Here is a 14,554-nt window from a genome sequence, read left to right on the forward strand (position 1 = left end):
TAAGCTAGACACACACAAGATCAGAAAAACGGGGTTGAGAGGGTACAATAGAGGAATATAAGGGGGAAAGTATAGTTACCATCTCGACATGAAGAAGTTCATGGGAAAAAATGACTAGCATCTCTGGAAAAAAGTGAAGACTACAAGTGTGTAGGGATATGTATCAGATTAAAGAACTCACACACAGAGGGATTCTGGCATGTGACTTACATAGCAAGATTTGTATCCTGAAGTTAAGGCTGGGCTCTGTAGCCCCTAAAACAAGAAACTTGATGCGTATTTAATAAACTAGAAAGCATGTGTCAGTTTTGAGACAAGATGTTGGTGGAAATCCAGAGGTTTCCCAGAGTGGGAACTACACGTGATTCCTCTGAGTGGATCCTTAATGAATTTCCCAGGAAAAGAGACAAAGCCATGATTGCATTACCTAAGTGCTACTTTATGATTAATGATGTCAACTTTATTATGGAATTGATTGCTCCTGACCCCCAAACCAAACAAAATTAGTTTAGCTCCCAAAATGGCAGAAGCTGGTAACCTGTTTTATTACCTTGATTTTTGTCTCTCCTGGTATCCCAAGAATGCGGAAAAAGGGGACTTTGCTACAGCCATTTCGGTGCTGAAAAGTTGAAAAGTGCAAGAATGGTGGCTTCCCCAAAAGCAGAACTCTGTGGGATATTATGGCACTACATAACTGAAGGATACAGCTGCTTAGATGTTAATGCTTGTACCTCCTTTGATAGATTAAACAGGAACTGTTTGCTGGCTACAAACACAATTTTAGATAGATTTATGAAGCAATTCAGCGTGACTTGCAATTGTCTGGCAAGAGAATTGCATGGGGGGTTGCTGAGTGCAACATTTGGATATTATTTAGCTTGGAACACTTTGGAGAATGGTTTTCTTGGACAAGAAAAGTTGCATTTCTGCCATCTTGGGGTTCAGGACAAGGTGAGCTGCTTCCTCAGGAATCTTTTCATATATTGACCATTAGCCTTTTTTTCTCCATTTGTTTTCTCCACCGGTTTGGTTGCCAAACGTAGTTCCACCAATTATCACTAACAATAAGGCTGAGCCAGAGTCTGTAACAGCCATATTGGACACATCAGTAAGCATTCAGTGCCAAGCCCTGGGCACTCCTTCTCCACAAATAAACTGGCTAAAAAATGGGCTTCCTCTCTCTATCTCTTCTCACATCCGACTTCTGTCAGGTGGGCAGATTCTCAGGTAAGATTTCAATTATTTAAACTTTATTCAGTCTCAGTCCTTGCCCATTTTGGTCAGCAAATGGAACTAATTATTGAGCTGTCGAGAGCTAGGATGGGGGCCTGTTCCAGGAACCCCAGGCAAAGAGTGCCAAGCCTCCCCCCTCATCCTTCTGAGCACATGTCTAGTTCTTCCAGCCCCCTGCTTCCTTTCTCCCACCTACCTGTACATCTACCCACCACCGGCACTCACAGCTACCCTCTCTGCCTGTAGTTGGGAGCACTGGTGGCAGAGTGCTTGTCAGCCATCAGGAGTGGGAAGGGTAGCCAGGCAGATGGCAGAGGAGGTGTGTGGGCAGGGAGCTCCTAGAAGTGGGTCCCATCTGAAGGCCTGGGCCCCAGCAACTGCCCCTCCTCAGGCCCCTTTCCCCTGCCCGAAGGAGTCTAAAAACGGCTTACAATCACCTTCCCTTCCTCTCCCCACAACAGACACCCTGGGAGGTAGGTTAGGCTGAAGAGCCCTGATAGGTCTGTTTGGTCAGAACAACACTACCAGGGCTGTGATAAGCCCAAGGTCACCCAGCTGGCTGCATGTGGAAGAGCGGGAAATCAAACCCATCTCACCAGATTAGATGCCGCCACTCTTAACCACTACACCAAGCTGGCTCTACAGAAGAGATTGGCAGAAAGGGGAAAGTAAGATCAATAAAGTTCATAGGAGTTTGTTAGACTGGCTTCATGCCCTCCTGTAAAGAATCTTGGGCAATCTCCTGCCAGACCGGTTAATCTTTGGGAAGTTCTCTGTAAAGGCAGAACAATGTGTTGTTTAGTGTAATCTTTTGGACAACGATTATGATTGTGTCCTTCCCAGAATTCTAAGAGCACAAATAGCTGATGTCGGCATGTATACATGTGTAGCATCCAACAGAGCAGGTGTGGACAATAAGCATCATAGCCTTCAGGTGTATGGTAAGTCTCTTTCAAAGTGTGTATGTGTGTAAAATAAAGTGAAATTGTAATGATCCCTTCCTGAGTGAATTTCTTAAAGTAGGGGTAGTCAACCTGTGGTCCTCCAGATGTCCATGGACTACAATTCCCATGAGCCACTGCCAGCGTTTGCTGGCAGGGTATCATGGGAATTGTAGTCCATGGACATCTGGAGGACCACAGGTTGACTACCCTTGTCTTAAAGTGATGTCTGTCCTGCATTTCTGTCCCACTTCTGCTCCCCATATAAATCCCTAAATGCCATCTATTAAAATCTTTCATTTTTAAACATTTCAAAACCTTAAAATAAATGAAGTTAAAGCCTTTAGATCATTACTTACTTGTGGTTTTGAATAGGAGAGCAACTAAACTTCTTAGTGTTCACAGTCCTGTGTGTCAGGAAGCATCCCCCATTTTTTAAGCTTTTGGACATTTTTATGTTCACATTGTTATTTTCATGCTTCCTTTCAGTGGCCATCTGCTCAGTTGCTCATGCCACTGTCCCGGTGACCAGGTGGACATAGTCTTTGTTATGTCTGATTTGATGATGTTGTCGGTATTTATAAACTTAAGTGTACCAGTTGCCACAGCCAACACGATTACATGAAGCATGGACCAAAAGGGTTAAAGAACTGTGATGGGGAAAAAAAGAACTATGATCAAACAGAAGGAAAATGTTTCTAAGCAGCAATTGTGGGTAGAAAAAGGGCACTGATTTTCAGTGAGGCGTTCTACTCTAGTCTATTTGTCTGCGTGCAACCTTAATCAAGACCAAATGACATGGCAACTAGTTCTGCAAAGCAACTTGCAAATTATTTATGTGAAAATTTTGATTTGTAAAGATCCTTTAAAGCAGGAGTAGTCAACCTGTGGTCCTCCAGATGTCCATGGACTACATTTCCCATGAGCCCCTGCTAGCATTTGCTCATGGGAATTGTAGTCCATGGACATCTGGAGGACCACAGGTTGACTACCCCTGCTTTAAAGGATCTATGCAAATCAAAACATCTACTGAGCTTAGAGCAGATGTTGCAGTCTTCCTTATTGGGAGAAATGTGCTTTTTCATGAATGCTCTAATTTCTTCTGCATTGTTTCTCAACAGTACCACCAAGCATAGACAATAGTGGAGGAGTGGAAGAAGTTACTATTGTCAAAGGAAATCCAGCCTCCTTGGTGTGTTTGGCCAATGGAACACCAGCCCCCAAAATACTGTGGCGTAAAGATGACAAACCCTTAAACCTTGGCTTCCATGTGATTTTAGAAAATCAAGGAATGTCTCTTAATATTGCAGAGTCAGAGGCTGATGACACGGGCAAATATACCTGTGTTGCAAGCAATGAAGCTGGAGAAGTCAGCAAGCATTTTACTCTCAAAGTGTTGGGTAAGGAATTTAAATTTTGCCATGTTATATTGTCAAAAACCCTGGACCACTGGCCAACTGCAGACAATCATGAACAGGCAACTTTGACCAAGGACTGAAATCATTGTCTATATAATTGCTAACATAAAAATTCAGTATTTAGAGCCAATACAATTAGCACCGATTAAGCCCCAGTCTTAGGACTTGCATTAGGATTCTCATGGTGTCTTTCCAAGACACCAGGATATGTAACTGTGTTCATCGTTATAGTTTGGCCTTCTCCTTCTGCAGAACCTCCTCATATTAATGGATCAGAACATCCAGAAGAAATTTCTATAGTGGTTAACAATCCCCTGGAGCTCTTTTGTATATCAACTGGCATCCCAGTCCCTAAAATCACATGGATGAAGGATGGGCGCCCACTCCCCCAGACAGATGAGGTTCATGTCCTGAGAGGAGGAGAGGTACTTCGAATACCTAATGCCCAGGTAACTGAAACAGAATAATTAAATTAAGCCAAATGTTTCTACAACCATTACCATATTTTTCTTTAATTTAATATAGGTGAGTTTGGTTTCTAACTGGGTTTGTTTATTTGGTAGGTAGAAGATACTGGCAGGTACACTTGTTTGGCTTCTAGTCCTGCAGGAGATGATGACAAGGAATATTTGCTGAGAGTTCATGGTAAGGTCCATTCAGGATTTATTCTATTGCATAAACGTTGTATGATTGTCCCTGCTTTTTCCTGAAGCTATATAGTGCCATATAGTATAAAAACGGGGGTTTCCTTGCTTTGCACTGCATCTTTCTTTCTACCCTCTTTGTATGTGGGTTTCGTGAAACGGCAGAACTTTTTGGTATTTGTAAATAATTGTTTTAAAGAATTTTGCTCATCTTCTGGTCCATCTATTGGTCACAAACAAGAAAGAAAAGAAAACAGTGAATTATTGTGACAGCAAAGTGTGCAAGCATTACAGATGTTTCATGATGTACTGATTCAAAGCACACATATCAGTTTCACCCACAGGTTACAATCTAAAGCAGGGGTAGTCAACCTGTGGTCCTTTTGAGAAATTCACACACACAGCTCAAATCTTTTTGCACCCCTCATGAGAACCCTCTTTCCTAGTGGAGCTTCCAAACCTGTCCTAAGCAGAGTTATACCCTTCTAAGTTCATTGAGGTCAGTGGGTTCAGAAGGGTGTTACTCTGTTCAGGTTTGCACTGTTAAACCACCTTGTAGCTTTTTGAAAGGTAATCATTAAGATGGGCTGTGTCATATGCGTGCAGATAAGGAACTTGGATACGAATGCATTACAGATTTTGCCGGTTTTGAGGCACAGTTCCTGTTTACAAACAATTGCAGAGGAAAGCAGTCATACATATCAAATGATCTTGAGTTGCAAAAGAATCAGGAAAATGCTGGAATAAGATTCAGCATTTGGCAGTGAGGAAGGTCAGTCGGTTCAGGCTGCTCCATGTAACTGTTTTGGCATGCGCTAGTGATAGGAAAATCCTAACTTCAAACATGGGGTAGCAAATGGTATGCCAGAAACCAGATCTAGGCAGAATTCAACCTATGTTGGTGCATACAAGCAAATACTAAGCAAAGACTGAAGAGGGCATAAGAAGATTGGGGGAGCTTGGTCTGTTTAGCCTGGAGAGGAGACGACTGAGAGGGGATCCGATAACCGTCTTCAAGTATTTAAAAGGCTGCCATATGGAGGATGGAACAGAATTGTTCTCTCTTGCCCCAGACGGACTGACCAGAACCAATGGGATGAAATTAATTCAAAAGAAATTCCGTCTAAACACCCGGAAAAAGTTCCTGACAGTCAGAGCGGTTTCTCAGTGGAACAGGCTTCCTCGGGAGGTGGTGGGTTCTCCATCTTTGGAGATTTTTAAACAGAGGCTGGATAGCCATCTGACGGAGAGGCTGATTCTGTGAAAGTTCAAGGGGGTGGCAGGTTGCAGTGGATGAGCGATTGGGATGTGAGTGTCCTGCGTAGTGCAGGGGGTTGGACTAGATGACCCGTGAGGTTCTTCCAACTCTGTGATTCTATGATTCTAAGATATGGTGAAACAATAGTGGGCTCTCATTCTTAGGTAGATATCACAAACATAAAGTATCACCTTAATTTTGGAGGAACACCCACAACACTTCTGCTTTGTAGAAATTCTCAGTTACGTGTCACTTGTCAGCTTCCTCAGACCTAGTTTAAATGAAATTCCCAGTTACCATATGACCTGTGTTCCTCTCCCCCCCCTTTAAAACAGTTCCCCCCAACATTGCTGGCACAAGCAGCCCCCAGCATCTCAGTGTGTTGCGGAACAGGCAGATTATACTGGAGTGCAAGTCGGATGCGGTGCCACCCCCTACAATCGCGTGGCTCAAAGATGGGGAGCTTTTGCAGGTGCGTTGACTGGCCTTTTCGCCAACACTTTTATTGTGGTTTTGTATCCCTTGAGCTCAGTTTGCCATGATCTTATAAAGCCGTTGATTTTATTTCACAATTTATAAACCACCCCTCGGTTTCCTGCCTTGGGGTGGTTTACATATTTATTTATTTTATTCATGTTTCAGTTTATATCCCACCAACCCCACCAAAGGCTTGTGGCGGGCCTAAAAATGTAGCAATTCACATAGATGAAACCAGATTAAGAATGATATAAAACCACATTTTATCACTGTTGGATCAGCCCTAATTACTGAGGTCAAGATTGTAGCTGATGAGATGTTAGTTATTGAGTGGGGGACAAGCGAGGAAGGGAGGGCAGAGGGGACAGAAAGGAGGCCCAGGATTTGCTATTGCTGTTATCTAGCTCACTGGTCCCCAACCTTTTTATCACTGGGGACCAGTCAACGCTTGACAATTTTACTGAGGCCAGGGGGGGGGTAGTCTTTTGCTGAGGGCTGTCGCCACTGCCTGAGCCCCTGCTCCACTTGTTTTCCCGCCAGCACCCCTGACTTCCCTCCACCCATTTCTTTGTGAAAATTTTTTCAGGCAACTCCACGTGTTCGCATCCTCTCCAGTGGGAGATACCTGCAGATCAACAACGCTGACCTCAGTGATGCGGCCAACTACACCTGCGTTGCCAGTAATATTGCAGGACAAACGGCAAGAGAGTTTGCATTGGCTGTGAATGGTAAGAATGAAGAAGAGAACCTGGCATCTCTATAGGATACTGCAGTTTTGAAGCATGCATAAGGCAGACTTCAGATTTCAGCAGTCTCTACTGTAATCCCTCTTTTTTGTTTTCTGATAAAATTTGTTTGCAATGGATGCAGTTGGGTTCTACTTTATATGGAGAAAAGTGTTCTTTGCAGTAGGAAGAGGTGCCAGCCAGGGTAGTGAGGCAGACCTCTGATTGCAGTGTGTTCTTTAAGGAGCCCAGCTGGGGATGGGGAGACAGTTTAATCTTGAATATATGAAGCTGCAAGCCTTCGTCACCTTGCCATGGTGTACTTCCCCCTCCCCCACCCCCTGCCTGTAATCTGTTCATCCCACAGATTCTGAAACAATGTCCCTGGCACTAGCAAAACTCTTGTGATCAATGCAGGGCAGTTTGATGGAACCATGAAATCATATTGATAAGCATTACCAAAAAAAAAAAAGAATTATGAAAATTTGTTCTTCCCTTTAATTGTAAGCCACCTTGAGCAGGACTCTGAAGAGGCAGTATAGAAATATCCTAAACAAATAAATAAACTCAGAGAACCTAAGAAGAGCCCTGCTGGATCTGATCAGCGGTCCATTAAGTCCAGCATCCTGTTATTCACAGTGGGGAAGTGTTTGTCAACAGACAGTCACAAAGGCCAAGGCCTTCCTTAGTGTGGCCTCTTGAGCCTTGTATTCAGAAGTCTGCAGCCTCTACATCTGCCTCCCTTTACTCACCATGGCTAGTAACCATTACTGGACCTATCCTCTGTTGATCTGTTTAATCGTATTTTAAAACCATCTGTGCCTGTGGCCATCACAATATCTTCTGGCAGCAAATCCCATGTTTTAATCACATGTTGAACAAGCGTTTCCTTTCGTCTACCCTGGATCTATTGCCCATCAGCTTCATCGGATACCTTCACGTTCTAGTGTTTTGGGAGAGGGAGAAAAAATTTTCTCTGTCCATTTTCTCTACCTTACGAATGTTTTTATAAACTTTTGCCATGTCCGCCATTAGCTATCTCTTTTCTAAATTGAAAAGTCCCAGACGCTTCAGCCTTCCCGCAAAGGAAAGGCATTCAACCCTTTAATCATCTTGGTTATTGCCTTCTGTCCTTTTTTTTCCAGCTCTGCAATATCCTTTTTGAGATACCATTACCAGAAATGTATAAAGTATTCCAAATGAGGTCACACTTTAGATCTATAGAGGGGCATTACAATATTTACTGTTCTATTTTCAGTTCACTTCCTAATGAGCTCCAGTGTGGAATTAGCATTTTTCACTGTCACACTAAATCAACACTTTCAGCAAGCTACCCACTACAGCAGGGGTAGTCAACCTGTGGTCCTCCAGATGTCCATGGACTACAATTCCCATGAGCCCCTGCCAGCATTTGCTGGCATGGACATCTGGAGGACCACAGTTTGACTACCCCTGCTCTACAGCACTGTGATTTTCCCTCTCAGCTTCAGCTGGCTCAGACCTTATCAGCATACGTTTAACTTTTTGTTGTTGTTCTAGTAGATATTACCTTATATATAATTTGATTTGCCATGATGCTTCCCACTGACCCATTTTAGAAAGATGCTTCTGCAGCGCTTAACAATGGTTAGAATTAACAAACACCCTCAAAGCTTTCAGATACTTCCATTCATGAGCTATTTTTAGCATTCGATTTACACAATGCTGTTGGGGTTGATAGGCTGCAGCTCCTTTCTACCTAGCCTCTCCCCAACAAACAAGGACTCCCCAACAAACAAGGACTCCCTATACATATATATACATATATATATACATATATATATACATATATATACATACACATACTTGTGAGGAATACTTGCCAGGCTAGACTCTGGAGATTTTTGGTGTGTGGGGGGGGGGGTCACTTGGGTATGAAATTGGGGTCACTGTAGTTGTTGTGAGTTCCTGCATTGTGCAGGGGGTTGGTAGTTGTGAGTTCCTGCATTGTGCAGGGGGTTGGCCTAGATGACCCTGGAGGTCCCTTCCAACTCTCTGTTTCTGTGATTCTAATAATAGGATCCAAACCAGAGACTGTACAATATATTAAATTCCAGTCCCAGAGAGATTGTAACCCTCTCATTAAGCGAGGTAGAAATCACTGAACACATATTCTTTTGTTGCCCTTTGCATCTCACAGCCTATAGCAAGCTTATCTATCCCCTCTTGGGCAGGAAGGCATACCAAACAGAAACAGATTGGAGCAAAGAATTATTCATGGATGAAAAGCCTCAAGTTTCATTTCAGAAAGGGAAATTTTACATCCACGTAATTCAAGTCCACCACAAGAATGTAAAATACTTAGAACCATTACCACATGTTCCTTTCATTACTTATATTGAAATTTTTAATTTTTATATCGCTTAAAAGTTTTCTAATCTTTGCATTCTGGTCTGGTCTGTGCCCTTATAAATAAACTTGACTTGACTTGACTTGAAATTATCTTACATAAAATAATATTTCAGACCAAGGTCCAAAGCTGGCAACCTGGTTATATATCCAAAGTGAGCATCATGCTACATTCGTTATAAATTTATACCGCATGGCGACTTATCAGCAAATAAAGTAGGATAAAAAATTAAATAATTTTCTTGATACAAGCAATATGCCAGCATTTACAATCTGGAACATATTAGGTATTCATATAAAATGTAATGCGTTTATATGCTGTGTGTTAAAAGTGTTATATAGTCCCACTGCCAACTTCTATGGATTGAAGCAGACTTTTGGAAGTTGTTTTCACATATAATCCAGTCTTTGTGGAATGGCATAAAACCCCGTGCCTAATGACAGGCAGCGGTGCTGGTTTCAACAAGTCTCAGAGGAAACCGGGTTTCTGATGCTCTCTGGAATTTTCCCTTTCCACAGTTGCTCCTTCAATCCAAGGTGGTCCTCAGTCTTCTGTGACTGTGAATATTAATATGTCTGCTGTCTTGGAGTGTGTTGCGGAAGGCGTTCCAGCTCCAAGAGTCACATGGAGAAAAGATGGAGCCCTTTTTACCGGGAACAGTGCCAGGTAACTACTGGCGGTACAAATGAACAAATTGCAATACCCTCTATAGTTGTTTGCTAACATTAGGGAAAAAAGTGATTGGGTTGAATGTGATATTGGAGGAGAGTTTTATGGATCCCGTAGACTGCTGAAAAGACAAGGGGATTCTAGATCAGATCAAATCTGAACCCTCCCTGGAAGCTAAAATGACTTAATTGAGGTTTACGTTGGTTACATTGTGAGAAGACAAGAATCACTGGGAAAGACAATATTTGGGATTTTTCTGGGCCACTGGATAGCCACAGTCCTTTTAAAAGGCTTCAAAGTGAATTCTTAGCTTGGAGAAGATATTTAGAAAAGGAAGAAGAGTTGGTTCTTATATGCCGCTTTTCTCTACTAGAAGGAGTCTTAAAGCAGCTTACAGTTGCCTTGCCTTTCCTCTCCCCACAACAGACACCCTGTGAGGTAGATAAGGCTGAGAGAGCCCTGATATCACTGCTCGGTCAGAACAGCTTTATCAGTGCTGTGGCGAGCCCAAGGTCACCCAGCTGGGTGCATGTGGGGAAGCGGGGAATCAAACCTGGCTCATCAGATTAGATGTCCACACTCCTAACCTCTACACCAAGCTGGCTCTATAGATGCCTTTGGAGTTTGCTCATATGCTTGCAGCTTGCAAATGGCATTTAAAGGGACTGTGATCTCTTTAAACATCTTTTCCCCCTCCATTAGAAACCATAGAGGATAGGGGGCAAGGGAAGCCAGCCCAGCCAGCATTAGCTATGGCATATGGAGCAATGTGCTCTGCATGGCACAGGATATCCTAGGGATTGCTTTTCCAGCAGCGTGGTTTAAACCAGACTGCAGGAGAAGCAAGACTAGCCAGATTCTCCTGTGTTTAGTGGAGCAATGTGGTCCTAGTGGTGATGTGACTCCTAGGTCTGGTTTCTCTTTCAGTTCAATTTAAACTGGACTGCAACAGAACTGAGCCCATCCTGGATTGGCTGCAGTAGAAGCCAAGCCAGCCCCACTGTTGGGCTGGCCTTCTGAATTTTTTTCTTCTTGGGTCAACTGGACTGAAAAAAATTGAGATTTCTAAAAAATCCCAGATCTGACTACCATGCTGGTATTGGAATCTGGGATTTTTTTGGAAACACAGGAAGGGTAAGATAAAATAACAATAGTAAATACTAAACTGTTGGGAAATTCCCTCCCTGTAGCACAATCAGCCCTCAAAAGCTAAGTTGTCTAACTTAACCCAATAGTACTGACTGCTGGGTAGGAAACTCAGCTGGAATCTATGCAGTCTAGTGGAGAAGGTGGAGGGGTGTGGATACATCTCCAACCTCATTCTGTGTGGGAAAGTGGAATGTGGTCTGAATGATTGACAGTTGGGTACAGATCCCTTACCCATTTTTCCCTTTCATTTCAGGATTCAATAAAATATTGGGGATCTACCTTCTTGATAGCTTGAAGAGTTTTTGGATGTGTGTGTGTAGTCTATTAGGATCATCTTTTCCTCTGATTCTAATTAACGGCCCCTCCAAAGTTCTTTTAGCTTCCAAAATGGCCAGAGACAAGCCAAATAAATCTTGACAGCCCCTGGAAATCAAGACCACAGCAGACAGATGTTCAGGATTTTTTTTTGTCCCATTACTATCTTGAGTAAACAGCTGGGGGCACCAAACATCCACATATATGAAAGGAGTGTTAAATGATCAAGTCTTTTTTACTAGCCTGAAGACCTCTGCAACATCTGCAGGAAAGGGTGGTGAGCAACCCTTGCTCTCCCTCCCCCACTGCTCCCCTTTTAAGAATTGTGTCTTTGGTTTTATTGTAGCACGGCTTGTACTCTGTGGTGATGAGAGATCAATGGTTTGAGACCTTTAGGTGATGTGTTAAATTTAGTACTCAGTTACAGATACTTAGTACAAAATGCATGTCCACCATCCTTGTTGCGAAAAGCATATCTAGGTATTATTGACTGAATGTTCTTTTTAAAAAGCATGGCCAGCAATCAGGAAAGGATTAGCATCCTCCCCACCAGTCCATGTTTTTAAATTGGCTTTCTAAGGCTGTGTGGTGAAACTGAAGGCAAAGTCCCAAATCTCCACACAATTCCTCTTTTTTAAGCCTGTCTGGAGGTTTCGTCTACAGTATGTTAAATGCATTTGCCTTTTGGAATGTGGGCTAGAGAGAAGCGAAGACTGTGAATGGAGAAATAATTGTGTGTGTGCGTTTCATGAAATAGTCTATGGCTTGTTTTAGATATTCGATATCAGATGACGGATCTCTTCATGTACATTCAGCGCATGTTATGGACACAGGGCGCTACCTTTGCATGGCAACCAATGTTGCCGGTATGGAGCGCAAGAGGATTGATCTCCAGGTCCATGGTAAGTTCAGATAAGCATGTTAGGAAGCTGTAATGGGCCCCTAGATTTGCAGTTTCCTGTCAGTGGATGGAAAGATCATCATAGGACAATCAGCCCTTCACCTCCTCTGAAGCACATGGTTTTGTATTGTTTTAAGGATGAGGAGGGTATGGGTAAATCTGCCATGTCTGCTTTCTGGTTCAATGCAGACTGTTCAAGCTTAGAGCTTGAAAAACCAAGGGGAGAGGAAGGGCAGGACCATGGACATGTGAGATGCACATAGACATCCCAGTCCACACAACAGTTTATTGTTCTGTGTATACCAGTACATCCTGATGGTTTCCCCTAACTTGAAATATTCATGTTTTTAATCCTAATGATAAATATTTGGGTTCTCAGTCAGGCCTTCCAAAAATTGTTCATTGATTCGGCCTTTGGCATTGACTTGTTGAACTGGTTTGATCCACCTTGTAATAGCTAGCCAGAGTACTAATTGCAGGTTGGTCTGCACAATCTGGTCCATAGTCCAGTACACTAACGTTATTCTCATAAAGATCTGAATCAAGTGGACTGATCATTGTTAAATGCTAATATGTACAGGCTCATAGATAGATCTTTTTCAGATCTTTAGTGAAAACTGATTTGTTATCTTTTGTGCCTTTTGTTAGTTCCTCCATCTATTGCTGTTGGGCCTGGCAACATCACAGTAACTGTGAATGTCCAAACCACTCTCCCATGTGAGACCACAGGAATCCCTAAGCCAGTGATCACTTGGAAGAAGAATGGGCACTTCCTCAATGTGGATCAGAATCAGAACTCATTCAGGTGAAAGAAAATGTGTTTTTCACTCTTGTATTATTATTTGTACAGAGTTATTGGTGTGCGTGGCCCTTTACAGAGAACCATAAACAAAAAATATCCCAGTTCTGAGAGCCTTACAACCCTGAAATTGAAAAGAGAGGAGTTTATTTTTCATAAGTTTTCCATGAGATTGGATTTTTGGTGACTTAAACAACTGTAGTGATGCTTCATGATATTTTTTTTGGAAGTAATCCGTTCCAAGAATGTTCTCAGCGGTGTTTTGAATCTCATCTCATAACCCATTGTAGTGACAACTGTCAGTGAAACTGCTTACAGTTACTTGAGTAACCATGATTAAGAATTTCATTATGAAAGTGTGTATTAAAACTGAGATGTCAGCTACAAACACTACAAGTATGTGTACTGCCCTTACAGTATGGAGATTCTGATTCCAAATCTCAGACAAGATGTTCGGAGATTCCAAATCTCAAAAGAAGCAGATGAAGAGGAACCAGAACTGTTCCATACAGATTTTTTTAAAGAAGACTAATGAGATAGTTACTGGAAATACTGCAGGAGGCGTAGGAGGGCTCCCTTAGATTTTATTTGGAATACTTTTATACTTCCTTTCCACCCCGTTGGCAAATATAAAAACATCAAAACAATTAAGCAATTAAAAATACAGTTAAAATTATTTTTTAAAAAGTTTAAAACATGCAAACATTATTTAGAACACTAGAAGGAGAATCAAAACTTATTTATTTGTTTGTTTGTTTATTTATTGGACTTATAGCCCACCGCTCTTGCAAGGCTTGCGGCAGTTTACATATTGTAAAAACACATAAATCTTCTAATACAATAAAATCCTCATAAAATAACAAGCCCAATCAAGCAACCCACCAAGTGGCGGCAAGAAATACAACTTGACCCGACCCAGGGGAAGGAATAGCGACTGCCAGGTTATGGACCTGGTTATGGTTATGGACCTGGTTATGGTTATGGACCCATAACCATATAGCAAGGTTCAAATCATGAATTGAGTCCCCTGCTTACTGCCTTCCTCCCTTTCCTGTGACTTTATGGAGGCACGGGATATATCTGGAAGGAAGCATTTAATGACAGATACCAGATCTGAACTAATTTCAGTTTGGACACAAATGTTTTGAAGATTAAATCAGTCTATGGATATCAAGTCTAAATTCACCACACATCCTAATTCATTTTGTATTATTCTGGCAATTCTTGCCTTGAGACCATGAAACTGGCTTAGTGGTTCTCTTGCAACTGTGATTTTCCTTTTTTTTCCAGTTGAGAGTCATTATGTGAACTGCACCCCCCACAACAGCAGGTTTTGCTCCTTCAAAGAAGTATAACCAGCCCTTCTTTCTCACTGCAGGCTTTTGTCTTCAGGGTCACTAGTAATAATTTCTCCCACTATTGATGACACAGCACTCTATGAATGCATAGTATCAAATGATGCTGGAGAGGATCAAAGGATGATTTCTCTCACTGTACAAGGTACAGTATATATACTGTGTTCATCTTTCTACCTTCCCCCTAAAAACCTTTTGTTTAGTTTTTCATGGAGTAATGTAAGGGTAACACATCCAAGCTGTATTATATAGAAAATATAGGGTCCATCTTGCATTCCAGA

General features: G+C 42.1%; 1 protein-coding gene across 2 annotated transcripts in view; it reads left to right on the plus strand.

The window, feature by feature from the left end:
• HMCN1 (hemicentin 1) overlaps window positions 1–14,554 on the plus strand; it is a 287,686-nt gene that overhangs the window by 224,373 nt on the left and 48,759 nt on the right. For both annotated transcript variants that reach the window (XM_077332660.1, XM_077332659.1), the window contains 11 exons: window positions 1,044–1,227; window positions 2,077–2,174; window positions 3,296–3,574; window positions 3,845–4,041; window positions 4,156–4,237; window positions 5,830–5,966; window positions 6,558–6,699; window positions 9,604–9,751; window positions 11,993–12,120; window positions 12,768–12,924; window positions 14,297–14,418. In XM_077332660.1, the coding sequence (XP_077188775.1) occupies window positions 1,044–1,227; window positions 2,077–2,174; window positions 3,296–3,574; window positions 3,845–4,041; window positions 4,156–4,237; window positions 5,830–5,966; window positions 6,558–6,699; window positions 9,604–9,751; window positions 11,993–12,120; window positions 12,768–12,924; window positions 14,297–14,418 (1,674 nt within the window). The remainder of the gene's footprint in view (window positions 1–1,043; window positions 1,228–2,076; window positions 2,175–3,295; window positions 3,575–3,844; window positions 4,042–4,155; window positions 4,238–5,829; window positions 5,967–6,557; window positions 6,700–9,603; window positions 9,752–11,992; window positions 12,121–12,767; window positions 12,925–14,296; window positions 14,419–14,554) is intronic.

This window comes from Paroedura picta, chromosome 4, assembly GCF_049243985.1.
Source record: "Paroedura picta isolate Pp20150507F chromosome 4, Ppicta_v3.0, whole genome shotgun sequence".
Classification (NCBI taxonomy): Eukaryota; Metazoa; Chordata; class Lepidosauria; order Squamata; family Gekkonidae; genus Paroedura; species Paroedura picta.